The 26,545-nt window shown below is 58.4% G+C and overlaps 1 protein-coding gene across 1 annotated transcript in view; it reads right to left on the minus strand.

The window, feature by feature from the left end:
* Window positions 1-927: 927 nt before the first annotated feature.
* Window positions 928-26,545, minus strand: part of LASP1 (LIM and SH3 protein 1) — a 29,198-nt gene continuing 3,580 nt past the window's right edge. Inside the window, exons 2-7 of the mRNA XM_066205340.1 lie at window positions 22,882-22,976; window positions 11,808-11,892; window positions 7,039-7,146; window positions 5,287-5,434; window positions 4,468-4,568; window positions 928-3,660 (exon numbers count right to left, since the gene is read on the minus strand). Coding sequence (XP_066061437.1) covers window positions 3,487-3,660; window positions 4,468-4,568; window positions 5,287-5,434; window positions 7,039-7,146; window positions 11,808-11,892; window positions 22,882-22,976 — 711 coding nt within the window. The 3' untranslated portion in view covers window positions 928-3,486. The remainder of the gene's footprint in view (window positions 3,661-4,467; window positions 4,569-5,286; window positions 5,435-7,038; window positions 7,147-11,807; window positions 11,893-22,881; window positions 22,977-26,545) is intronic.

The following is a 26,545-nucleotide window of genomic DNA, read 5'->3' on the forward strand; positions in this document are numbered from 1 at the left end:
GCAGGAAAAAAGGGATGAAGGCGGCAGGAAAAAAGGGATGAAGGCGGCAGGAAAAAAGGGATGAAGGCGGCAGGGGAAAAGGGATGAAGGCGGCAGGAAGAAAGGGATGAAGGCGGCAGGAAAAGGGGTGAACGCGGGCTCAGCCCCGGCGCCCGCGGCCGTCTCTGCCCTCCGGGGGGGTTTTGTTCTCCCTCCGCTCCGTCCTTCCCAAAGCGATTCCGGGGATGTGGGAGCGGCTGGGAACCGGCCCGTCCTTCGGGGAAAGGAGGGGAAAATGAGATTTTGGGATCACCAAAAACCACCTTGGCTGGTGCTCCTGGGGTGCCCCAGCACCGCCCTTCACCTTCCCTGGCACGGCTGCTTGATTTTCCTTCCCTGTCACTTCTGCTTTCTTTTCCTTCCCTGGCATTTCTGTTTTATTTTCCTTCCCTGCCACTTCTGCTTTATTTATTTTCCTTCCCTGTCACTTCTGCTTTATTTTCCTTCTCTGGCATTTCTGCTTAATTTTCCTTCCCTGCCACTTCTGCTTCGTTTTCCTCGCTTTTTATTTTAATTTATTTATTTATTTTACCAGAGCTGTTGATAAATAACATCCTTCCCTTCCCACACCTGCCAGATTTTAATGTTTTTAAAATTTTTTTTATTGAATACGGCTGAAAATCCCACCTGCAGCGGCTGAATTCTCAGGGCTCCATGGAAACCCCTCGGTGGGGCCGCAGAAAACAGACCCGGGTTTTCCAAAAGCCTTTTTTTTTTTATTTCCAAAAGCAGCGGATGAGCCAAGGAGCTGCAGCCCAGGTGGATCCCCGGTGTCCCAGGCTCAGGGGAGATGGAAATTCCAGCTCTGGAAGCCTCCCCTTGTCCCAAACGAGCAGGAAAAAACCGGCCAGAAAAGTGGCTGCAATCAAAGCCAGCACAATCAGCAGGTAAAAATTAAACTTTTATTTTCAATCCGGGAAGAAAACTGGTCGGATTGTTCCATTCCGTGGTGGGTTTGGTTTGGTTTTTTTTGATAAAAAGGCCAAATAATTTATTTATTTTTTTTTAAACTGGTGGGTGCTCGAGCCAGGAAGGAGGAGACAAGGACAAAACCCCGATCAAGCGACGGATCCCGAGGGAAAACGCGTTCTAAAGCTCAGCACTGAGGAAGCCGGGACGGACCAGGTCTATTTTTACACGTGATGAGAAGCAATTATTCAGCTTTTTTTAAATTGTTCTTCTTCCTCCTTGTGGTTTTCTTTTAAATTAAACTCGTTTATTTATTTATTTATTCATTTATTTTTTTTTTTTTTAAATACAGGTTTAGGTGCTTTATTTTTTTCCAGCTATGAAAAAAAAAACCAAAAAAAGGCAAAAAAGTGCATAAAGTTGAGAGAAAAAGGCAGAAACGAAGCAGTTAAAGAGGTTTGTTTTCAACGGTGGGGAGGTGAAAGAGGGGGGGAAAACGGGGAGGGGAGAATTTAGGGACAATGGATTAAAAAAAAAAAACCAAAAAAGGTCCGTATATCCCAAAAGGGAATTTCCTGTGTTATTTGGTCCGTTAAAAAAGGGGTTTTATTCACATTGATTCTCCCTCCCACCCCCCGAATTCCCAGACAAGAACGTGATGAAGAGGAGGGTTGAGCAGGGAGAGGCGGCTGCCCTTGTGCTCCCTGCTTTTAGCACCAGCTGGAATTCCCAGCCCGGACAGCCCCTCCGGGTGTCACCCTGTCCCCTCCGCGGCCACAGTTCCCTTCTCGCGGCGCCTCTCTGCCCGGGAAGTGTCCCCAGCGGGGCCCTGGAATGTCCCCGCGGCCGCTTTGGTCCCTGATTCCCGTTTTTCTCGTGGGAATAACAAAGGTGGAGCCGACCCCTGGGAACGTTCCAGCCCCACAGCGCAGCCACGGGGACACTCCCGCTGTCCCAAGGGACACTCCTGCTGTCCCCAAGTCCTGCTGTCCCCGGGGACACCCCCGCTGTCCCCAAGTCCTGCTGTCCCCAGGGACATCCCCTCTGTCCCCAGGTCTTGCTGGGCACGGACACTGTGACAGCCCCGGGGTCACTGTCCCAGCCCCAGGGGACAGCAGGGTCACTGTGACAGCCCAGGGGACACTGTCCCAGCCCCAGGGGACACGGAACCCCCCGCTCGGGGACCCTGCGGAGGTTCCCGCTCCTCCCTCCCTGCTCAGTTCCAGTTTTTCCCGGCCCGGGGCTCCCGGAGGAGGAGGGGACAGGGATGGGCTTTGTTTTATTTTTGAGGTTTTTGGTCCAGGGCGCCATCCCAAAGTGGTCCCAAAGAGCTGCCACCAGCGCCGGGCGCCTCGGGGTGTCACAGGACCCTGGGGACAATCACCCGGGCCGGGCCCGGGGCGGCGGCAGCAGCAGAAAAGCGGGAAAATTCTGGGAGGGAGGAAAAGGATCCCCCAGGGGAGCCCAGACCCCGGACTGGAGAGGGCTGGAGCTGCACGGGGCTCAGCCCAGGCTGGGGGGTTCATCCCTGCTCCAGGGGGCTGATCCCTGCTCCAGGGGGGTTGATCCCTGCTCCAGGGGGCTGATCCCAGTTCCAGGGGGGCTGATCCCAGTTCCAGGGGGGCTGATCCCTGCTCCAGAGGGCTGATCCCAGTTACAGGGGGGCTGATCCCAGTCTGGGGGGCTGATCCCAGTCTGGGGGGCTGATCCCTGCTCCAGGGGGGTTGATCTCTGCTCCAGGGGGGCTGATCCCTGCTCCAGGGGGGCTGATCCCAGTCTGGGGGGCTCATCCCAGTCTGCCAAGCTCATCCCTGCTCCAGAGGGACCCTTCCCTGCTCCAGGGGGCTGATCCCTGCCCCAGGCGTTCAGCCCAGCCCCGGGGCTGCTCCTTCCCTGCAGAGCCCGGGGCCCGGCGCGCCGAGGAGCGAGCGCTTCCCGGAGGTTTGAACGGAACCTTTTCCTGCTTTGAGGGCTGCAGGGAGCAGGGATGGGGGGGAAGCCGAGCAGGGGAGCCGGGAGAGGCCGCGGGAGGAGCCCGGGCTGGAGCAGGGGGAGCTGCGTGTCCATCCCTGAGCTCCTCGGGATGAGCCCGGGCCGGGCAGGGGGAGCTCCCCACCCACCCCAATTCCCTCGGGATGAGCCCGGGCTGGAGCAGGGGGAGCTGCCCACCCACCCCAATTCCCTCGGGATGAGTCCGGGCCGGGCAGGGGGAGCTCCCCACCCACCCCAATTCCCTCGGGATGAGCCCGGGCTGGAGCAGGGGGAGCTGCCCACCCGGGGTGAGCCCCCCTCTCCCCTCCCACCCCACAGCGGGAATTCTCTCCTGCCGTGACCTCTCCCTCGCAATTTTGGGATCCCGGTGGCTCCGGAGGAGGGACAGCAGCAGGAAAACCCCGCGGGGCAGAGCCGGACGCGGAGGGGACTCGGAGGGGACCCGGCTCCGAGGGCGGAGCGGGCGGGGAGGGGACAAGGGACACGCACGCACACACACACACACACCCGGGGAGGGGACAGCCGGGCCCGGCGTGTCCCCGGCGCTCAGATGGCCTCCACGTAGTTGGCGGGGAGCATGCCCGTGTCGCCCGTGCGCTCCACCGTGCCGTACATCCAGCCGTCGTCGATCTGCTGCACGTTGATGATGGTGTCGCCGTCCTGGAACGACACCTCGTCCTCGTCCGCCGCGTTGTAGTCATAGACGGCGCGGAAACGCTTCTGGGGGGACACCGGGGGGGACGCTGTCACAGCTCCGGGGACACCGGGGGCACTGTCACAGCTCTGGGGACACCGAACAGCCCCGGGGGACACCGGGGGCACTGTCACAGCTCTGGGGACACCGAACAGCCCCGGGGGACACCAGGGGCACTGTCACAGCTCTGGGGACACCGAACAGCCCCGGGGGACACTATCACAGCTCTGGGGACACTGAACAGCTCCGGGGACAGCAGGGGCACTGTCACAGCCCCAGGGACACTGAACTGCCCTGGGGACACTGTCACAGCTCTGGGGACACTGAACTGCCCCAGGGGACACAGGGGTCATGGGACAGCCCAGGGGACACTGGAGGCATGGCATGTCAACAGGGAACACCAGGGTCACTGTTGTCACAGCCCCAGGGGACACTGAACAGCCCCGGGGGACACAGGGGGACATGGCATGGCCACAGGGCACGCAGGGGTCACTGTCACAGCCCCAGGGACAGCTCGGAGCAGCTGGATCCGGGCGGGTGTCAGAGCCAAACCCAAACCTCCAACCCCTCCACGGGGCTTTTCCTGGGGCTGGGGGGCAGAGGGAGCCCGGGGTGGGAACTGGGGGGCAGAGGGAGCCTGGGGTGGGAATTTTGGGGGCTGGGGGGGCAGAGGGAGCCCGGGGTGGGAATTTTGGGGGCTGGGGGGGCAGAGGGAGCCCGGGGTGGGAATTTTGGGGGCTGGGGGGGCAGAGGGAGCCCGGGGTGGGAATTTTGGGGGCTGGGGGGGCAGAGGGAGCCCGGGGTGGGAATTTTGGGGGCTGGGCCGTACTCACCCCCCCTCCAGGCGGGGCGTTGCGCTGGGAGGAGGCCGGAGCCGCCGGCTCCTTGTAGCCGTAGGATTGGGATGGAGGCGGCTGCTGCTGCTGCTGGTAAACTGCGGGGAGAGGGAGCTGTGAGCTGGGATGGGCAGGGAATGATGAATCCCCAACTGGGATGGGCAGGGAATGATGGATCCCCAACTGGGATGGGCAGGGAATGATGGATCCCGAGCTGGGATGGGCAGGGAATGATGGATCCTGAGCTGGGATGGGCAGGGAATGATGGATCCCGAGCTGGGATGGGCAGGGAATGATGGATCCTGAGCTGGGATGGGCAGGGAATGATGGATCCCCAACTGGGATGGGCAGGGAATGATGGATCCCGAGCTGGGATGTAGAGGACAGAATGGTGTCAAGAACTGGGATGTGGGTGGACCCTGAACTGAGATGTAGGTGGATCTCTAACTGGGATCTGGGTGGATCCAAGAACCAGGATGTGTCTGGATTCCAGACTGAGATGTGGGTGAATCCATGAACTGAGATGTAGGAGGACCATGAACTGGGATCTGTCTGGATCCTAAACTGTGGGTGAATCCATGAACTGGGATGTGGGTGGATCCATGAACTGGGATGTGGGTGGATCCCAAAGTGGGATGTAGGTGAATCCATGAACTGGGATGTGTGTAGATCCATGAACCGGGATGTGTGTGGATCCATGAACTGTGGGTGGATCCATGAACCGGGATGTGGGTGGATCCATGAACTGTGTGTGGATCCATGAGCCGGGATGTGTGCGGACCCCACCCCGGGCGCGGGCGGCGCGGCGCAGCTCACCGGTGGCCCCGGGCTGGCCGTGGTGGAGCTGCGGCTGCTCGGCTCTCCGGTAGCCGCCGCTCTCCGGGGACGCGCGGCGCTCCGGCTCCAAGCCCTCGCCGGGGCTGGGCCCCATCCGGCTCCGCTCGAACTCCTCGTGGTACTTGATCTGCAGGGCAGGGACAGGTCACAGCCCGGCCCGGGGCGGCTTCTCCCAGGGCCGGGACAGGGAACCGGCCCCAGGGGAGGTCAGGATTGGGAATTCGGGAGGATTCCTGTAGGAAAGGGAGCCGGGGCCGCCCAGAGGAGTCGCCGCTGGTTAAAAACCCTCCTGGATCCCAGGATCCTCCCCCTCATCCCAGCTCGGCGCTGTGGGACACCCCAGCAAATCCTGGGGGCTCCTTCCCCCACCCTGGGGGGCTCAGGGACATCTGGGGGTGTCCCCAAATCCCCACGCTGCTGTTAATGAGTGCGCTGGGAATGGGAAGAATGGGAAACAACCCCGGGAAGGGGAACAGGGATGGGGACAGCCCCAGGATCAGCTCCAGGACGGGCTCAGGCCGTTCCCGGCCCTGTTCCCAGGGGGATTTCCTCACCCGCCCCAAGCACCGAGGGGATTTTGGGGCCGGGTTGACCCCACCGCCCCTGGCCCTGGATCGGGAACACCGGGGGCGGGGACAGCCCCGGTGCCTGTGTCCCTGCTAAAGTGGGTCACGGCCAGCCCAGGGTGACAGCCAGACACGGGAACCGCCTGCCGGAGCCTGAGGGGACTGGGGGAGTCACAGGGGCCTTCCCGACCCTACAGCACCATCCCTGCACCCCAAACCCCTTCCCGACCCTACAGCCCCATCCCTGCACCCCAAACCCCTTCCCGACCCTACAGCACCATCCCTGCACCCCAAACCCCTTCTCGACCCTACAGCCCCATCCCTGCACCCCAAACCCCTTCCCGACCCTACAGCCCCATCCCTGCACCCCAAACCAGCCCTACAGCCCCGTCCCTGCACCCCAAACCCCTTCCCGACCCCACAGCCCCATCCCTGCACCCCAAACCCCTTCCCGACCCTACAGCCCCATCCCTGCACCCCAAACCCCTTCCCGGCCCCACAGCCCCGTCCCTGCACCCCAAACCCCTTCCCGACCCTACAGCCCCATCCCTGCACCCCAAACCAGCCCTACAGCCCCGTCCCTGCACCCCAAACCCCTTCCCGACCCCACAGCCCCATCCCTGCACCCCAAACCCCTTCCCGACCCTACAGCCCAATCCCTGCACCCCAAACCCCTTCCCGGCCCCACAGCCCCATCCCTGCACCCCAAACCCCTTCCTGGCCTTGTGGCACCAGGGAGGAGCTGGGAGAGGGGCAGGACATGCCGAGGCAGTCAGGCTGGAGAATGATTCCAGCCCAGGATTCCAGGGATTTGTGATTACGGGCATTTGCCATTCCAGGAATTTGTGACTCCAGCCCAAGATTCTGGGAATTCGTGACTCCAGGGATTCGTGATTCCAGCCCAGGATTCTAGGCATTTGTGACTTCGGGGATTTGTGATTCCAGGAATTTGCCATTCCAGGGATTTGTGATTCTGGGCATTTGTGACTTCGGGAATTCGTGATTCCAGGCCAGGATTCCAGGGATTTGTGTTTCCAGGCCATCTGTCGGCAGCTGCGCCCTCCCCGCCCAGCCCAGCCCCGGGGAGGTGACAGCAATGTCACAGCAATGTCACAGCAGTGTCACAGCAGTGTCCATGGCCCAGCAGGGACGAGGAGCCACTCACGTTGCTGATCTGATCCTGAGTCTTCTTGATCCTCTGCAGCTCGGGGGTGTCGGCCACCACGCTGAAACCCTTGCCCTTGTTCTTCTCAAACTCCTCCTTGTAGCGGATCTGGGGCAGGAAACGGGGTTGGGGACAGGGGCAGAGCAGAGCAGCAGCTCCTGACTGCGACCCACGGCCTCCCCGGGGACAGCAGCTGCTGCCAGGGCTCCTGCGGCGCTCAGGAGGAACCCCAGAGCACCCTGAGAAACCTCTGAGCATCCCTGAAAAACCTCTGAGCATCCCTGAAAAACCTCTGAGCATCCCTGAAAACCTCTGAGCATCCCTGAAAACCTCTGAGCATCCCTGAAAAACCTCTGAGCACACCTGAGAAACCTCTGAGCATCCCAGAGCATCCCTGAAAACCTCTGAGCATCCCTGAAAAACCTCTGAGCATCCCAGAGCATCCCTGAAAACCTCTGAGCATCCCAGAGCATCCCTGAAAAACCTCTGAGCACACCTGAAAAACCTCTGAGCACACCTGAGAAACCTCTGAGCATCCCTGAAAACCTCTGAGCATCCCTGAAAAACCTCTGAGCATCCCTGTCCATCCCTGAACATTCCTGAGCATCCCTGCCCATCCCTGCGCATCCCAGATCCTCCCTGAACACCCCTGAGCATCCCCAGTGACGGCAAAAAGGTTTTTCTTTCCAGGATCTCCAAGCCCCAAAGCACTCCCCGAGCCCGCCGCTCCCGTTCCTCTGGGGCGGGAAGGGCCCCGGGGTGTGATTTCCGTCCCCTGTGGGGCACCGTTCCCAATCCCCACGGATTCAGGGACCTGCAGCCACCTCGGGGGCGGTGACACTGAGCTGGTGACACCGGGACGGGCTGCTGAGTCCCAGTCTGCCCCGTGCCGGGGCTGTGGGTTCTCCTCCATCCCGGCGTTTTCCAGGAGGGAGATTTCCCTCTGGAGGGTGGGATGCTCAGGGGAGGGGACAGGGCAGCACACAGAGCTGCTGAGCTGGGACAATTCCAGGCTGGAAAGACAAGGAATCGCTGAGCCGATCCCAGGGGAGGGCAGATCCTCGGATAAATCCCGAATTTTTCACCCCTAAATCCCAGCCTGCTCCATATCTCCCTTGGTTTTCCACCCTGCTGGCCTTCAGGACACGGGAATTCAGCCCTACCAAACCACCGGCACCATCCCCATGATGATGATGACGATGATGATGATTGAATAAATCAAAACGAGCCCCACAGTTCATTTTCCCGGGGGAGCCGCTCCCTCCGTGTGCATCCAAAGGGAGCCGGGAAAACCCTCCACACATCACGGCCCAGCACGTCAACCCCTCCCCCGCGCTGTCACCAGCACCGAGGGGACACAGAGGAGGTGGCACAGCAGGGACACGAGTGGCAGCTGCCACCACCCCCCCCCCCCGCCCCCGGGCAGGAAGGGCCGCGCCCGAATTCCCGCCGGGAAAGGCTCGGGAAAGGAGCCCCGGGATGAGAACCTGCAATTTCCCTGCCACGCGTGGGCTGGGACGGCAGCCTGCGGGCACCCAGGTGGCACTTTGGGGACACTTTTGGCCGTCCCGGGACATCATTATCCAGCAGCTTCCCGGGAGCGGGATGGGAGGCGTCTCCTCGGGGACACAAATAGAGGGGACGGGGAGGGACACGGAAGTGCTGCGGTTTGGCCTGGCCCTGTCACCCTGGCCCTGCAGGGGCCCGTGTCCCATCCCTGTCACCCTGCAGCGATGACAATAACGCCATCCCATTATTGTCATCCCATCCCTGTGGGTGTCCAGCACCCTGTCCCTGTCACCCAGCCCCGATCCCCGTCACCCAGCCCACCCGCAGAGGGGTTGTCCATAAACCAGAGCAGCAGCTGCTCCAAGAACCACGAACCACGGGAGCCTCCCTTGGCAGGCAGAACAAAGGGAGACAGGGATTGAGATCCTGATCTGGATCTGGAGCGTGTTTGGGATCCACCCACCCCGGGCTGTGGGGGATCCCGACTGGCAGCTTCCACCTGGATGGGCTCTGGCACCTCCGTGCCAGCTGCAGCCCCCCTCTCCTGCATCCCAAACCTTTATCCCCCCTCTCCTGCATCCCAAACCTTTATCCCCCCTCTCCTGCATCCCAAACCTCCTGTATCCCACCCCTCCCCAGCCCCTCCGCAGGGTCTCTCCCATCACCCAAAGGCGCTCACAGAAATCCCCCCTGGGAATCCTGCAGCTCATCCTGCTGGGAATCCGGCCCCGAGGAGCCCCTGCCCTGACCTGCAGGAGGCTTTCCCACCCCCGAGCATTCCCAGCTCCATCCCCCAAAGCCCGGGAGGCGCCGGGAGCTGGGCACGGCTGGGACAGACGGGACAGGGGACAGGGCTGAGCTCCGGTGACCAACTCGTGGAAACTGAGTCCCCGAAGAGCCCCAAAGTCCCTGCGGGGCTGGGAATCCCCGCCGGCCTCGGGAGAGCCCCGATCCCTCCCCCGGCTCCACTCGAACAAACAACGACCGGGAGAAGCCTGGAGACAAACAACGACCGGGAGAAGCCTGGAGACTCCGGCGCAGGAGCAGCAGCATCCCCGCGGTTGCCATGGAAAAGGCACGGTGTCCCCGTGGCCCTGCCATCCCTGTCATCCCCGTGTCCCTGTCATCCCTGCACAGACACAAATCCAGACCCAGGCGGGGCTCGGCTCTGAGCCTGAGCCAGGGATCTGCTGAGCCACGACCAGGGGGAAGGGCGGGGGGGAAGTCTGAGCCCTGGGGACACCGGCCGAGCCCTGGGGACACCGGCCGAGCCCCGGGGACACCGGCCGAGCTCTGGGGACACCGACCGAGCCCTGGGGACACCGACCGAGCCCCGGGGACACCGGCCGAGCTCTGGGGACACCGACCGAGCCCCGGGGACACCGACCGAGCCCCGGGGACACCGGCCGAGCTCTGGGGACACCGGCCGAGCCCCGGGGACACCGGCCGAGCCCCGGGGACACCGGCCGAGCTCTGGGGACACCGGCCGAGCTCTGGGGACACCGACCGAGCCCTGGGGACACCGACCGAGCCCCGGGGACACCGACCGAGCCCCGGGGACACTGACCGAGCTCTGGGGACACCGGCCGAGCCCCGGGGACACCGGCCGAGCCCCGGGGACACCGGCCGAGCCCTGGGGACACCGACCGAGCTCTGGGGACACCGGCCGAGCCCCGGGGACACCGGCCGAGCTCTGGGGACACGGGCCGAGCCCTGGGGACACCGGCCGAGCCCCGGGGACACCGGCCGAGCCCCGGGGACACCGGCCGAGCTCTGGGGACACCGGCCGAGCTCTGGGGACACGGGCCGAGCCCTGGGGACACCGACCGAGCTCTGGGGACACCGGCCGAGCCCTGGGGACACCGGCCGAGCCCCGGGGACACCGGCCGAGCCCCGGGGACACCGACCGAGCTCTGGGGACACCGGCCGAGCTCTGGGGACACCGGCCGAGCCCCGGGGACACCGACCGAGCCCTGGGGACACCGGCCGAGCTCTGGGGACACCGGCCGAGCCCTGGGGACACTGACCGAGCCCCGGGGACACCGGCCGAGCCCCGGGGACACCGGCCGAGCTCTGGGGACACCGGCCGAGCCCCGGGGACACCGGCCGAGCCCTGGGGACACCGGCCGAGCCCCGGGGACACCGGCCGAGCCCCGGGGACACCGGCCGAGCCCCGGGGACACTGACCGAGCCCTGGGGACACCGGCCGAGCTCTGGGGACACCGGCCGAGCCCCGGGGACACCGACCGAGCCCTGGGGACACCGGCCGAGCTCTGGGGACACCGGCCGAGCCCCGGGGACACCGGCCGAGCCCTGGGGACACCGGCCGAGCCCTGGGGACACCGGCCGAGCCCCGGGGACACCGGCTGAGCCCTGGGGACACCGGCCGAGCCCTGGGGACACTGACCGAGCCCTGGGGACACTGACCGAGCCCCGGGGACACCGGCCGAGCTCTGGGGACACCGGCCGAGCCCCGGGGACACCGGCCGAGCCCTGGGGACACCGGCCGAGCCCGGGGGACACCACAGTGGCCCTGGCCCTGCCGGCTCTGCCGCAGGTGAGGCTCCCCCTCCTCCTCCTCCTCCTCCTGGATGCATTCCCAAGGAATCAACCAGCTCTCCAGCTCCTGGGACTCTCAGGCTAATGGGAGGAGGAGGAGGAGGAGGAAGGTCACGGCATCCTTCAGAGCACGGCAGGGAGGGATCTGATCCCGAAAATAATCCGACACCGATCCCAAAAATCCGAGTGGAAGCAGCCCGGAAAACCCGGGGCTGCCCTCGCCCTGCCCAGGAGGGCCACCAAGCCTTGCTGACAGCTCCCCAGGCTGTCCTACTGCCCCTTTTCCAAGGAAAAACGGGAATTCAGTGGGCTCCCAGGGCAGCAGTCACATCCCGAGCTCTGCTGGCTCCGGCCAGGATCGCCTCTGGATGCGGATTTGTTCCGGCACAGCGAGCGCGGAGCACGCGTCAGCAGGGCTCAGAGCGCGGCCTCCCACAGAGGCAGATCCCGGGAAAACGTGGAATTGTCATGGCTGCAGCCGCCCTCTCCTGTATCCCAAACCTCCGGCATCCCAAACAACCTCCGGCATCCCAAACCTCCTGTGTCATATCCCATTCCATGGAATCTGGTTAATTCAGGAATCTCCACGGGTGACACATGCAGAGAACTCCCAAAGAAAGGGAACCCTCGGAGAGAAAGAGGCCACGGGAAAGGTCTGCGTGGGCTTTTCCCGCGGGAATTCGGGAATCGCCGGGGCTCACCTGGCTCTGGAGCTCGCTCTGCTGCTTTAGGCGCAGGTTCTCGGGCGTGTCCGCCACCATGGTGAAGGATTGCTTCGGGTAGTGTCTGCCGAGGGAAGGGTTAACCGTTAACGCCGCCGTCACCGGCCCCGTGTCCCCGTCCCGCCCGGGGCTCCGGGCAGAGCCACCGAGTCATGGAATCACTGAACCACGGGATGATGGAACCGTGGAACCACGGAATGATGGAACCACAGAACCACGGAGTCATGGAACCACGGAACCACGGGATGATGGAACCGTGGAACCACGGAATGATGGAACCACAGAACCACGGAATGATTGAACCGTGGAACCACGGAATGATGGAACCGTGGAGACATGGAATCATGGAGTGATTGAACCGTGGAACCACCGAGTCATGGAATCACTGAACCACGGGATGATGGAACCGTGGAGACAAGGAATGATGGAACCGTGGAGACATGGAATCATGGAGTGATTGAACCGTGGAACCACCGAGTCATGGAATCACTGAACCACGGGATGATGGAACCGTGGAGACATGGAATGATGGAGTGATTGAATCGTGGAACTACGGACTCATGGAACCACAGAACCATGGTACCGTGGAATCTTGGAATTGAGGACATTATGGAACCACAGAACCATGGAGTCATGGAATGATGGAACCGTGGAACCATGGAATGATGGAACCGTGGAACCACGAAGTCATGGAATCACTGAACCACGGAATGATGGAACCGTGGAGACATGGAATGATGGAACCACAGAACCACGGAATGATTGAACTGTGGAACCACCGAGTCATGGAATCATTGAACCACGGAATGATGGAACCGTGGAGACATGGAATCATGGAGTGATTGAACCGTGGAACCACGGAGTCATGGAACCACAGAACCATGGAGTCATGGAATGATTGAACCGTGGAACCACGGAATGATGGAACCGTGGAACCACGGAGTCATGGAACCACAGAACCGTGGAATCCTGGAATTGTGGACATCATGGAACCGTGGAACCATGGAGTCATGGAACCAATGGAGCCATGTAATAATTGAACCACAGAACCATGGAACGACGGAATGATGGAACCATGGAGACGTGGAACCATGGAATCCTGGAACCATGGAGTCATGGAACTACGGAATCATGGAAACATGGAACCGTGGAACCACAGAACCATGAAATCCTGGGATCACAGAACCATGAATCCATGGAATGACTGAACCATGGAGTCCTGGAGCCATGGAGTCACGGAACCACGGAGTCATGCAATAATGGAAACACGGACTCCTGGAACTACGGAATCATGGAAACATGGAACCGTGGAACCACAGAACCATGAAATCCTGGGATCACAGAACCATGAATCCATGGAATGACTGAACCATGGAGTCCTGGAGCCATGGAGTCACGGAACCACGGAGTCATGCAATAATGGAACCACGGACTCCTGGAGCCATGGAACCATGGAATCATTCAGGCTGGAAAAGCCCCCCCAGGATCCCCCAGCCCAACCAGCACGGCCGTGCCACATCCCAGTGCTGTGAACATTCCAGGGGCTTTGTCCCGCTCCGGAGGAGCCAGAGCCGGGGACACGGGCACAGAGGGGCTGGCAGCTGCCACGGGGCATTGCCCAGACAACGGGATTTCTCCCCGGGCACTCTCCCCCCGTGTCACATTTATCCCACCACAACAACAGCAGCGCTTTCCCTGGGGGAAAAAGCCACTCCAGGGCCGTGCAGGATTTCAGGACAGACCTTTCCCCGTCCCCAGACAGCCCCCAGGGCCCCGTTATCCCAGGAAAAGCTGCTGGCTCTGCTCCCAGTGCCTCTGCCCCAGCTCTGCGGGCTCCCAGGGTCCCTGAGCCAGGCTTCGGCCCCGGCAGCCTCAGGCTGGCGTTTCCTGGGGCTGCGGAACGTCCCGATCCCGGCACTAAACGGGGACGACTCGCAGGAACGGGGTCAGGAGCTCGGGAAGAGACTCCGGGAGAGTTGTGGGAGCAAGGAAACACCCAGCGCTGCAGCTGGAGGCTGCAGCCAGCCCTGGCCACACTCCCCGGGGCCATTCCCACCTCAGAGCATGGATGGATCCCTCGGATAATAACAGGGAGCGCTCAACCCCCAGCCCTGACCCCAAAGGGGCTGCTGGGTTTGGGGTCTCTCAGCTTCCCCCCCGGGCCCTGCGCCCCCCCAGCTCTGCCTGGAGCCTTTCCAGCCTGGCTGCCGTGGAGGCAGAGCCCTGCCCGCCCCACCATTCCCAGGAAAAGCCCCGGGAGGAAAGCGGAGCCCGGAGCAGATGGCGCCCGTGGGCCGGCACGGATGGCAGAGGGGGAAAACGCCTTTGGGAAAGGGCTCGCGGGCTCCTCTGTCACAGCCTCAACGCAGAATTCCCAAAGGGAATCCTCCAACCCCACCGCGGGAAATCCCCGTGCAGGGGACGCAGGGACAGCGCTGTCTCCGTCCCGCTCACGGTGACCACGCCCGGCGCTGTTCCGCTCCCAAATCCCCACAAACACGGGGATAACTTCCCTGGCGAAGCCATCCCCGTGTCCCCTCCCCGCAGGTGACAGGGCTGGGCCCCCCGGGGACAGAACTGCGGAGGACACGCGGGTCTCGATGGCTTTTTGGGGATCGCCACGTGAATTCCCCCTGGGAATGCCAGAGCATTCCCAGCTCCTGAGGAGAGCCAACCCAAACCATTCCTGGGATTCTGGGAGATCCCAAATCACAAATTCCCCCTGGGAATGCCAGAGCATTCCCAGCTCCTGAGGAGAACCAACCCAAACCTTTCCTGGGATTCTGGGAGATCCCAAATCACAAATTCCCCCTGGGAATGCCAGAGCATTCCCAGCTCCTGAGGAGAACCAACCCAAACCTTTCCTGGGATTCTGGGAGATCCCAAATCACAAATTCTCTCTGGGAATGCCAGAGCATTCCCAGCTCCTGTGAGAAAAACCAACCCAAACCATTCCTGGGATTTTGGGAGACCCCAGAACTCCCCTAGGGAAGCCCAGAGCTCTCAGGGACACGCTGGGATTTTGGGGTGTTTGGGGCCGGATCGACGATCCCTGAGGCTCCCGGAGCTCCAGGAACGTCCAGACACCGCACCAAAACAACCCGACCCTTTGGGGCGTCCGGCCTCGGCCTCACGATCCTCGGGGGTCCCTTCCAACTCAGGACATTCCGGGATCCCACAGAACAGGCAGGGGACCCCAAACACGCCCCAGACCCCCGGCTGGGCAGGGACCCCTGGATTCCCGGGGACACACAGGATTCCCGGGGGTGTGGTGGTGACACACGATTCCCGGGAGCTCCAGACGAGGCTTTTGTGCCGCTGCAGAATCAGGTCAGGAGCCTCCCCCGGCCACGGCCCCGTCTGGCTGCGGCATTAGGGGAGGGCTGAGCTCGGCAATTCCCGGCTGGATTAGAGCTCTGATCCCGCCGGGATTCTCCCCACCGGGATAAGGATCCCAATTCCCGGCTGGATCAGAGCTGATCCCGCCGGGATTCCCCCACCGGGACAAGGATCCGGATCCCCGCGGGGTCAAGGGTTTGTTTGGGGGAACGGCGGCAATCCCTGCACGTCCCCAGGAGGAGATTTCCACAGGGATGGAGGGAAGCAAATCCAGACCCTCCCTCCCACAGCAGCGGCGTGGTTTCCATGGGATCCACATTTCCCATGGGATTCACGTTTCCCACCTTCCCACAGCTGGAGAGGGGTTTGGAGTGATCCCCAATTCCAGAGTGAGGTGAATCCCCAAATACTCACATCCCATCCTAATCCTAAAAGCAGCATTTCCCCCAAAAAACCTCCCACCCCAAGCTGCTGCCTCTGGAGCTTTTCCCAGGCTGGAAAGGAGGATAAATTCGGGAAGAGCATCCAAAAACCCTCCCGGGAGCAGAGCCTGGCAGGGCCCAGCTGCTCCCCAGAGACAACCGACGGGATTTGGGAACTCCGGGAGCCCCAGCACGACCCAAGCCCAACCGTGACCCCCCAGAAAGGCCAAAAAAACCCCCCAGGGATGATGCGAGAGCCGCCGGCGTTTGGGAAAACCTCTTGGAGCCCCAAGTGTTGCTTATGTCGAGGATTTAAACCCAGGGGATTTGGCAGCCTGATCCATCTGGAGAGGGGATGGAATCTTGAAATCGAAGTCTAACGAAGGCTCTGGGGAAGGAGACGTGAGCAAAAACAGCGCAGCTGGGGAAAAAAAAAAAAACCGAACCAGGATTTGGAAATTGCAACCAAAGGGACTGGGATGAAACGAGGGGCGGCAAAAAGGACCCAAAACTTGCCAGAACGACTCCAATAAAATCAGGAAATCGGGGAGGAAGCGTAAAGGAAGTGAGAGAAGAAACTGCAGAAATGAAAATCTTAAAGATAAAAAAAAAGGGAGAAATTCGGAATCAGGGAAGAAATGCAAAGAAAATGAGAGGAGAAGAAACTAAAGAAATAAAATCCGAAAGGTAAAAAAAAAGGAGAAATCCTGAATCAGGGAAGAAATGTAAAGAAAGTGAGAGGAAAAAAAAAACGAACTACAGAAATGAAATCCTGAAGATAAAAACAGGAGAAATCCTGAACCAAGAGAAGTGAGTGGGATGACAAGAAGCGCAGGGAAAGCGACCGAAGCCTGGCCAATTAATCCTCACTGAAAACACAAGACTGCATTCCCTTTCCTGAAAGGAAATCCTTCCTTTCCTGGGCGCAAACGTTCCCTGTGTCCCTGCAGCTCCCAGGGGCGACAGTCAGGGATTTTGGGGAAAAAAAAATCCGGGAAAGATGGGGCAGGGAAGGGTTAAACAAAGGAAGCAGTTGGGCTGCGCTCTGCCAGGAGGCTCCGAGGTCACATCCTGCCTGTGTGAGCTTCAGAAACAAACGCGGGCCTTGGGCAGCGCCCAGAGCCGCCCCAGATCCACGGAGATCCCACCGGGAATGGTGCAGCGGGCAGGGAGGGGTTTGGATCCCACAGAGATCCCACAGGGAAGGGTTTGGATCCCTGTGATCCAGCCTGGAAACAACCCCAATCCCAAAATCCAGGGAAAGCAGATCCCTGTGACCCAGCAGGGAAGGAACCCCAATCCCAAAATCCAGGGAAAGCAGATCCCTGTGACCCAGCAGGGAAGGAACCCTAATCCCAAATCCAGGGAAAGCAGATCCCTGTGATCCGGCAGGGAAGGAACCCCAATCCCAAGTCCAGGGAAAGCAGATCCCTGTGATCCAGCCTGGAAACAACCCCAATCCCAAATCCAGGGAAAGCAGATCCCTGTGACCCGGCAGGGAAGGAACCCCAATCCCAAATCCAGGGAAAGCAGATCCCTGTGATCCAGCCTGGAAACAACCCCAATCCCAAATCCAGGGAAAGCAGATCCCTGTGATCCAGCAGGGAAGGAACCCCAATCCCAAATCCAGGGAAAGCAGATCCCTGTGATCCGGCAGGGAAGGAACCCCAATCCCACATCCTCCACAGAACGTGTCTGGGAGCAGCTGGAGCGCGGGACTCCAACCGCGTCCGGCTCTTTTATCCCGATTTTCCCCACCTTTCATTGGGAGAAGTCTCAGACTTCCCTGGATTTTTGCCCTTCCTCCACTTTTAGGTCAAATCCCAGCCCTGAATCCCAGTCCCTCCCAGCTGGAGCCAAGGAGGGGACGGGGATGGAGTGGGGACTGTCCCCATCTGCCACCAACAATTCCCACCCCAAACCTCCCGGATTTATGGGAATGTCAGGGCTGGAGGAAGGCCCAGCCCTCTTCCTCCTCCTCGTGCTCCGGGGAAGAAAAGAAAACTCAGGAATTTGGCAGGAGGCCACGGCTGGAACAGAGAGGAGCCTGTGCCGGGGCACGTTTGGAGAAGCAGATTCTTCCCGCCAGGATAAACGTCGCTTTTCCAACCCCCCTTTTCCTAGGACGCGATTTCTCCACTCCAGCTCCAGCAGAATTGGGGAATTCGGGCGCCTCCCAGGGATATCCTGGAGTTTTTGGTTTGCTGGGATACCCCCCGGAGCAGCTGAGAAAAGACCGACCCCCAAAAATCCAAATCCTGGAGTTTTTCCCCTTTTCTCCCTCCACATCCCCTCCCTGGGGGGGAAAAAAAAAATCCTTTAAATTCCCTGGGATTTGAGGGAAAGGAAAAAGGGGAAGAACAAAAGGATTCGGGGAATTTTTCCGGATTGGGGCTGGGAAGGGTTAAAGCAGCAGCGGCATCAAAGGGAGCCCCGGGGGATGGGGGGAGGCTGCGCAGACTCCTCGGGAATGTCAGGAATTTCCCATCCTCTGGAATTTCCCATCCTCATCCCCGCGGGAGGAACCTCGCGATGGGCGAATCCGGCAGCTCGGCGAGAAGGATTTGGGATCGCGGGGGTCTCAGTTCTGCCAGGCTGAGCACCCCAAAATCGTCATCCCCAAAACCTGCCGCGGCACAGGCATCTCCCCCTCCGGCAACAGCCCCAAAACCGGGGCGAAAATGTCCCCAAAACCCCCAAATCCGGGATGAAACGCCCCAAAACCTCCCCAAAACCCCAAAACCGGGGTGGAAATGTCCCCAAAACCCCCAAATCCGGGATGAAACGCCCCAAAACCTCCCCAAACCCCCAAAACCGGGGTGGAAATGTCCCCAAAACCCCCAAATCCGGGATGAAACGCCCCAAAACCTCCCCAAAACCCCAAAACCGGGGTGGAAATGTCCCCAAAACCCCCAAATCCGGGATGAAACGCCCCAAAACCTCCCCAAAACCCCAAAACCGGGGTGAAAATGTCCCCAAAACCCCCAAATTCGGGATGAAACGCCCCAAAACCTCCCCAAAACTGGGATGAAAATGTCCCCAAAACCCCCAAATTCGGGATGAAACGCCCCAAAACCTCCCCAAAACCCCAACACTGGGGTGGAAATGTCCCCAAAACCCCCAAATTCAGGATGAAACGCCCCAAAACCTCCGCAATCCCCCAAAACCGGGGTGAAAATGTCCCCAAAACCCCCAAATCCGGGATGAAACGCCCCAAAACCTCCCCAAACCCCCAAAACCGGGGTGAAAATGTCCCCAAAACCCCCAAATTCGGGATGAAACGCCCCAAAACCTCCCCAAACCCCCAAATTTGGGGTGAAATGCCCCAAAACCTCCCCAGACTCCCGAATTTGGGGTTAAAATGTCCCCAAACCCCCCAAATTTGGGATAAAATCCCCCCCAAATAACACAAACGCCCCCAAATTTGGGATGAAACTCCGTGAAAACTCCCCAAATCCCCAAATTTGGGGTGAAACTCTCTGATACTTCCCTAAACCCCCAAATTTGGGGTTAAAATGTCCTCAAAACCTCCCTAAACCCCCCAAATTCGGGGCGAGCCACTCCTAAACCACCGCAGAACCCTCAAATTTGGGATGAAATTCCCCCCAAATCCCGAATTTCCCACTCTTCCCCCAAAAGCTGCAGCTCTGACGGTGCTGTTCCCTCTCAACCAAAAAAACCCCGATTTTTTCCAATTATTTGCTATTTCCCCCCCAAAAACCCGATTTATTTTCAGTTTTTTGCTATTTCCCCCCCAAAACCCAATTTATTTTCATTTTTTTGCTATTCCCCCCCAAAAACCCAATTTATTTTAATTTTTTTTTGCTATTTCCCCCCCAAAAATCCGATTTATTTTCAGTTTTTCTGCTATTTCCCCCCAAACCCCCAATTTATTTTCATTTTTTTGCTATTTACCCCCCAAAAACCCAATTTATTTTCATTTTTTTGCTATTTCCCCCCCAAACCAATTTATTTTAATTTTTTTTTGCTATTCCCCCCAAAAACCCGATTTATTTTCAGTTTTTTGCTATTTCCCCCCAAAAACCCGATTTATTTTCAGTTTTTTGCTATTTTCCCCCCCAAACCCCCAATTTATTTTCATTTTTTGCTATTTCCCCCTAAAAAGCCAATTCATTTTCATTTTTTTGCTATTTCCCCACCCAAAAACCCGATTTATTTTCAGTTTTTTGCCATTTCCCCCCCAAAAACCCGATTTATTTTCAGTTTTTTGCTATTTCCCCCCCCAAACCCCCAATTTATTTTCAGTTTTTGCTATTTCCCCCTAAAAAGCCAATTCATTTTCAGTTTTTGCTATTTCCCCACCCAAAAACCCGATTTATTTTCAGTTTTTTGCTATTTTCCCCCCCAAACCCCCAATTTATTTTCATTTTTTGCTATTTCCCCCTAAAAACCCAATTTATTTTCATTTTTTTTGCTATTTCCCCCCCAAAAATCCGATTTATTTTCATTTTTTGCTATTTCCCCACCCAAAAACCCGATTTATTTTCAGTTTTTTGCTATTTCCCAACCGAAAAAACTGATTTTTTTTCCTGTTTTTTTTTCTTTTTTTTTTTTCTGTTTTTTTTTTTTTTTGCCGTTTCCCCTCCACACGCCATTCCCTGCCCCAACTGGAATTGCCAGGAGTGTCCTGGACTTTGGACAAGGCAGAGGCAGCACCAACCTCAGGCACAAACACCCCAAAAAAACCCCCACAAACCACCAACCCCGGAACTGGGAGGGTCCGAGCAAAGCCGGCTCTCACCACTTCTCCTTTCCGTGGAACTCGGCCCGTTTTTATTTACCAAGAAAGGCAAATTCCGACAAAATTGAATTTTAACTGGGGAGAAATTCCCACCCTGGGAGAATCGGAGGCTGCTCCATCACCCCTGGAGCGTCGTGGGTCGAGAGAATATTTTCTTGCTAGGAGTTTAGAATTTTATGGAAAATTTTATAGAAATTTTATTTTCCACGGATTTATTGGGGGGGGGGGGGCAGGTTTTGGGTTGAAATAATAAATAAATAAAATAAAAATGAAGAATTAAAAGAAGCCCCTCGGTCAGTAAAGGAGTGAAAAAATAAAATCTCTGTTCCCTAAAAATACTTTTTTTTTTAAACACAGCTCATTTTTAAAAAGTATCACCCCAGTTTGTTAAATCCATGGCCCATAAATAGTCATAAAATGGCTAAAAATAATAATAATAATAATAATAATAATAATAATAATAATAATAGGTGGGGAAGCCCAGAGGGGAGAAAAAAGAAAAGGGACCAGAGATAAAAAGAGCCCAGGGGAAAAAAAAAAGGTCAGAGGAAATAAAATAAAAAATCCCAAGGAAAAAAAAAAATCCCAGAAAAAAAAAAACCAGTCCAGAGGGGGGAAAAAAAAAAAAAAAAAAGGCTCAGGAAAATAAAAAATCCCAAGGGAAAAAAAAACCAAAAAACAATCAGGGGGAGGCTCAGGAAAATAAAGAAAAGCGCCCAGGAAAAAATAAAAAAGGGCCCAGGAGCCGCTCCTGCCGCTCTCCTCAGCCCGGAGGATTTTCCCTCCCAGGTTTATTTACCTTGGGATCCTTTCCCTGCCAGGACACGGGGGTGGCTGCCCCCGGTGACCCCAGCGAGGACAGAGGGAATTCCTGAGCTCCCAACAAATCCCTGAGCTCCCCAAAAATCCCTGAGCTCCCCGAAAAATCCCTGAGCTCCCCAAAAAACCCCTGAGCTCCCCAAAAAAAACCCTGCAGGGACACAAATCCCTGAGCTCCCAAAAAATCCCTTGAGTTCCTCATCCCTGCAGGGAGACAAATCCTGCCCTTCCCATCCCTGCGCTCCCCGCACCCGCAGGGACACAAACAAACCCTGCAGCTCCTCCAGGCCAGCCCGGCCCGCTCGGGGATTTATCTCCTGCCCGGGCTGGGCCTGAGCGCGGCCACGGCCGGCACCGACACCTGGAAACCCGGATTCAACACCGGCGCTGACCGCTGGGACACCGGCGCTGACCGCTGGGACACCGGCACTGACCGCTGCGACACCGGCGCTGACCGCTGCGACACCGGCGCTGACCGCTGCGACACCGGCGCTGACCGCTGCGACACCGGCGCTGACCGCTGCGACACCGGCGCTGACCACTGGGACACCGGCGCTGACCGCTGGAACACCAGCGCTGACCGCTGGAACACCAGCGCTGACCGCTGGGACACCAGCGCTGACCGCTGGGACACCAGCACTGACCGCTGCGACACCAGCGCTGACCGCTGCGACACCAGCGCTGACCGCTGGGACACCGGCGCTGACCGCTGGGACACCGGCGCTGACCGCTGGGACACCGGCGCTGACCGCTGGGACACCGGCGCTGACCGCTGGAACACCGGCGCTGACCGCTGGGACACCAGCACTGACCGCTGCAACACCAGCGCTGACCGCTGCGACACCAGCGCTGACCGCTGCGACACCAGCGCTGACCGCTGCGACACCGGCGCTGACCGCTGGGACACCAGCGCTGACCGCTGCGACACCGGCACTGACCGCTGGGACACCGGCGTTAACTGGGAGTGTAACCCTGGCTTAACACCAGAATTAACTGGTTTAACATCAGAATTAACCGGTTTAACATTAGTACCAACCGGTTTAACACCAGCACTAACCGGGGGCGCAACCCTGGTTTAACCCCCCAGTTAACCGCCTTAACCCCCCAGTTAACCGCCTTAACACCAGCACCAAGTGGGGCTGAGCCCCCTCCAGCCAAGGCTTCCCTCCATTCCCAGAAGTTCCGCGGAGCCGCAGGGAAAGAGCTCCTGGGGGCCTCAGGGGGCTCCACAGGGCCCCTTTCAGGGCGGGGATTGGGGTTTGGGAGCGGAATATCCAGGAAATCCCACAGGAGACCCCACAGGAGACCGCAGCCTTGGGTGGTAACGGCAAGACGGAACCAGCAGTTTGGATTCTATTGCCAGCTGTCAAACCAGCTGGGGCAGAGTTCTTTATCCCTTCCAGGACCTGCCCCTCATCACTCGGGGGGAGATGGGCTGTTCAAACGACCACGCGAAGTCTGTATCATAACACCGTATAAAAACGATAAGAATTTACACAAGAAATCCTTTTCCCGTCTGAAACATTTGGGGTCCTCCTTTCGCGGCCCACAGCGCCGGCGAGGTCGCCTTCCGACTCCTGCCGGTGGTTTTTTTTTTTTTGGTTTGCTTTTTCGTACTACCAAAAATCTCTAAATTTTTTTTTCTTTTTAAAATTTCAATTTTCCGAGTGAATAACCCCGTCATCCCCTGGAATTCAGGAGGAGAACTCACGCGTTGCAGTACGGCTTCTTCTCGTAGCCCTTGTAGTTCTTCATGTTCAGGGTCATCTTGCAGGTCTCGCAGTGGAAACAGGATTTGTGCCAGAACTGCGGCAAAAGGGAACAGCCATCAGCACCGGGGAGCCCAAAATCCCCCCGGGAGCCCCAAATTCCCACCCAGGACACCGGGAAAAATGACTCTTCCTGCAAAGAGCTGCCCAAGCTGTGAAAAAAGCGGGATTTTCAAACTCCTTTTTGTAGAGGTCAAGGAATATTTTGGGTGCGCAGAGCTCGGGAGCAGCCAGGAAAGGGGAGAAAAACTCGGGATTTTTCTGAATAAGGGGAAAAAATAAAACCAAACTGTTGGTTAAGTGAGCACAGGGAATAAATATCCTAATTAATCCAGGATAAAATTCCATCTCTCCTGATCTTCCCAGTGCATTATCTGGATAACGAAAATTAAAAAAAGGTTGGTTAAGGGAGCACAGGGAATATCCTGGTTAATTCAGGATAAAATCCCATCTCTCCCGACCCGGGAGAGATTTATTTCCTTCCCCAGCTCCAGGAATTCACGGATAGGAAAAGTTCCTTCGGCAAGAGGCACAAGTGACACCTGAGCTGGTTCAGGGCACACTCAGCAGAGGGGACAGCTGAGTTTTGGGGGTTCAAAGTTGCTCCTTTGGGGGTTTTTGGGGTTTTTTTTTGCCGCTCTGTGCCCGGGGGCAGCCAGCAGAGCAGGTCAGGTGAGGCTGCAGGAGCCAAGCAGGAAAAGCTTCTCCTGGGAAGCAGCCACGGATCCCAGGGGAGACCCACAGCCCCAAAACCCCAGACCCCGACCCCACACAAACCCTAAAAGGAGCATTTTAAAGGTTTCTTTTCTTTTTAAAAGGGTTTTCTTTTAGAGATTTCATTTTTTTTTTTTAGGGCTGCTCCTAAAGAAATGATTCCCACTTGGATGGCCCCAGGCTGGGAGGAGCTGGAAGGAAGGAAAGGTTGGATTTGGTGACCTGGGAGGTGTTTCCTGACCAAAACGATGCCGATTTTTTGGGATTCTGAGGCCGCCCAGCCCAAGTTCAATGTCCTGACCCCACGTTCCCACGGGGATTTGAGGGGTCTGGTGGGAATTCCCAGGCTGGAAGGGGAATTTCCTGGGCAGGGAAAGAGGGAAAAGCAGAGCCTGGGGCAAATCCTTCACAGCTCACAGCCAGGGTCTGTCAGCCCCGAACCCTCAGCTCCCAAACCACCCCAAAAATGAGGGAAAACTCCTCCAAAAACCCAATTAGCAGCTCCGAGTGCTAATTAGAGGACAGGTGAGTGTGACACCCAGGCCTTGAACACCCAGCCGCTGCTTCTCGCTGGAATTTCCACTTCCAAACCTTCCAGAAGCTGATTCCCTTCTCCCTGCCCAGGCTGGATCCACATTCCCACAGCGAGCCAAGACACCCAAAAAACCCCAAAACCAGGGAAAACTCCTCCAATTGGAGCTCAATTAGCAGCTCCAGGCGCTAATTAGAGGACAGGTGAGTGCGACACTCAGGTTGAACACCCAGCCGCTGGCTCTTGCCGGGATTTCCGCTTGCAGACACCCAAGGAGCGGATTCCCGTCTCCCAGCCCGGATCCGCATTCCCGCGGGGAGCCGGGCCCCGCTGCCGCACCCGCTGCGCAAACACCGCCCGGCCCCGGGGACGTGACCCAGCCCGGGTCGGTCGGGACAATTCTCCTCCTTCCAATGAATTTGTTCGTCCCCTCTGTTCCGGCTCCTCCCGCCCGCAGGGGTTCTGCTCCTCTGTCCCTTCCCGGCTTCTGGGCTCCCGAAGGATGGATCAGCAGGTGAATCCCGAGGTTTTGGGGTTTGTTGGAAGTGCCAGCCTGGTTTTGGGGGGGGTCAGGGCCCTTCCCAGCGGGAGCTGCCAGTGGTGGCACCATCCCAGAGCTGCTCCACCAGGGATGGCCCGGCTCCCAGGAGGGGCCGGCACAGCCAGCTGAGATCCCTGTGATCCAGCAGGGGAACAACCCCCATCCCAAATCCGGGAATGGCTGCAGATCCCTGTGATCCAGCAGGGGAACAACTCCCATCCCAAATCCGGGAATGGCTGCAGATCCCTGTGATCCAGCAGGGGAACAACCCCCATCCCAAATCCGGGAATAGCTGCAGATCCCTGTGATCCAGCAGGGGAACAACCCCCATCCCAAATCTGGGAATAGCTGCAGATCCCTGTGATCCAGCAGGGGAACAATTCTAGTCCCAAATCTGGGAGCAGGAACAGCAGATCCCTAACTCAATCCCAAATCCAGGAACAGCAGCAGATCACTGTGATCCAGCAGGGAAGAAATCCCAACCCCAGCTCTGGGAGCGGGAACGAGATTCCGGTGATCCAGCCTGGAAACAACCCCAATCCCAAATCTGGGAAAAGAAGCCAAGCCATGTGATCCAGCAGATCCCTCTGATCCCAATCCCAGCTCCAGGAACAGCAGATCCCTGTGATCCAGCAGGGAAACAACCCCAATCCCAAATCTGGGAACAGCCGATCACTCTGATCCAGCAGGGAAGGAATCCCAACCCCAAATCCAGGAACTGCAGCAGATCCCTGTGATCCAGCAGGGACAGAACCCTGATCCCAAATCCAGGAACAGCAACAGATCCCCCCCCCCCAATCCAGCAGATCCCTGTGATCCAGCAGGGACAGAACCTTGATCCCAAATCCAGGAACAGCAACAGATCCCCCCCCAATCCAGCAGATCCCAGTGATCCAGCAGGGAAGGAACCCCGATCCCAGCCACCGGGGTGTCACCAACAGGGACGGAACGAACGCGGGATGCACACAGGGGAGCAGCAGTTATTTGGGCTGGCAGGAACGTTCCGGAAGCCGAAATAACTTTGAGATTTCCATGGAGAAGGAGGACAGGCTCCGAGTGGGGGTTTAGAGGAGCACGGACGGCCCTGGGCTACCCGATCCTGAGCCTGGGGGTGATCCCACATCCCAGACAGGATTCCCAAGCGGGAACTCGTGTTTTGGAAGCTCTTCTGACCGACATTAACCTGGCCGGGAAAACCGTGGATTTAAAGGAAAACGGCTCCGAACCTTCCCAGGTTTATCCAGGTGAGTTTATCCAGGTGGGCGGGTCAGAGATAATCCATCCAAAGGATGCCTTGGATTTATAACCATGGAATGGTTTGGGATGGAAAGGGACCTGAAAACTCAGCCAGTGATGAGAGAAGTGTCCCAGCCGTGGGCAGGGACATGTTCCACTGTCCCGGGGGGCTCCAAACCCCATCCCGGGGGGCTCCAAACCCCATCCCGGGGGGCTCCAAACCCCATCCCGGGGGGCTCCAAACCCATTCTGGGGGCTCCAAACCCATTCCGGGGGCTCCAAACCCCGTCCCGGGGGGCTCCAAACCCCGTCCCGGGGGGCTCCAAACCCCATCCCGGGGGCTCCAAACCCCATTCCCGCCTGGCCCTGGACACTCCCAGGGGCCGCTCTGGGTCCCAGCAGGCAAAGCCTCTCGCTCCACACCTGGAGCAAACTCCAAACCCCACACCTGGAGCACACTCCACATCTGGAGCAAACTCCAAACCCCACACCTGGAGCACACTCCACATCTGGAGCAAACTCCAAACCCCACACCTGGAGCAAACCCCACACCTGGAGCACACCCCACACCTGGAGCACACCC

Source organism: Chamaea fasciata, unplaced genomic scaffold, assembly GCF_029207755.1.
Source record: "Chamaea fasciata isolate MVZ Bird 193981 ecotype frontalis unplaced genomic scaffold, bChaFas1.0.hap1 SCAF_27, whole genome shotgun sequence".
Classification (NCBI taxonomy): Eukaryota; Metazoa; Chordata; class Aves; order Passeriformes; family Sylviidae; genus Chamaea; species Chamaea fasciata.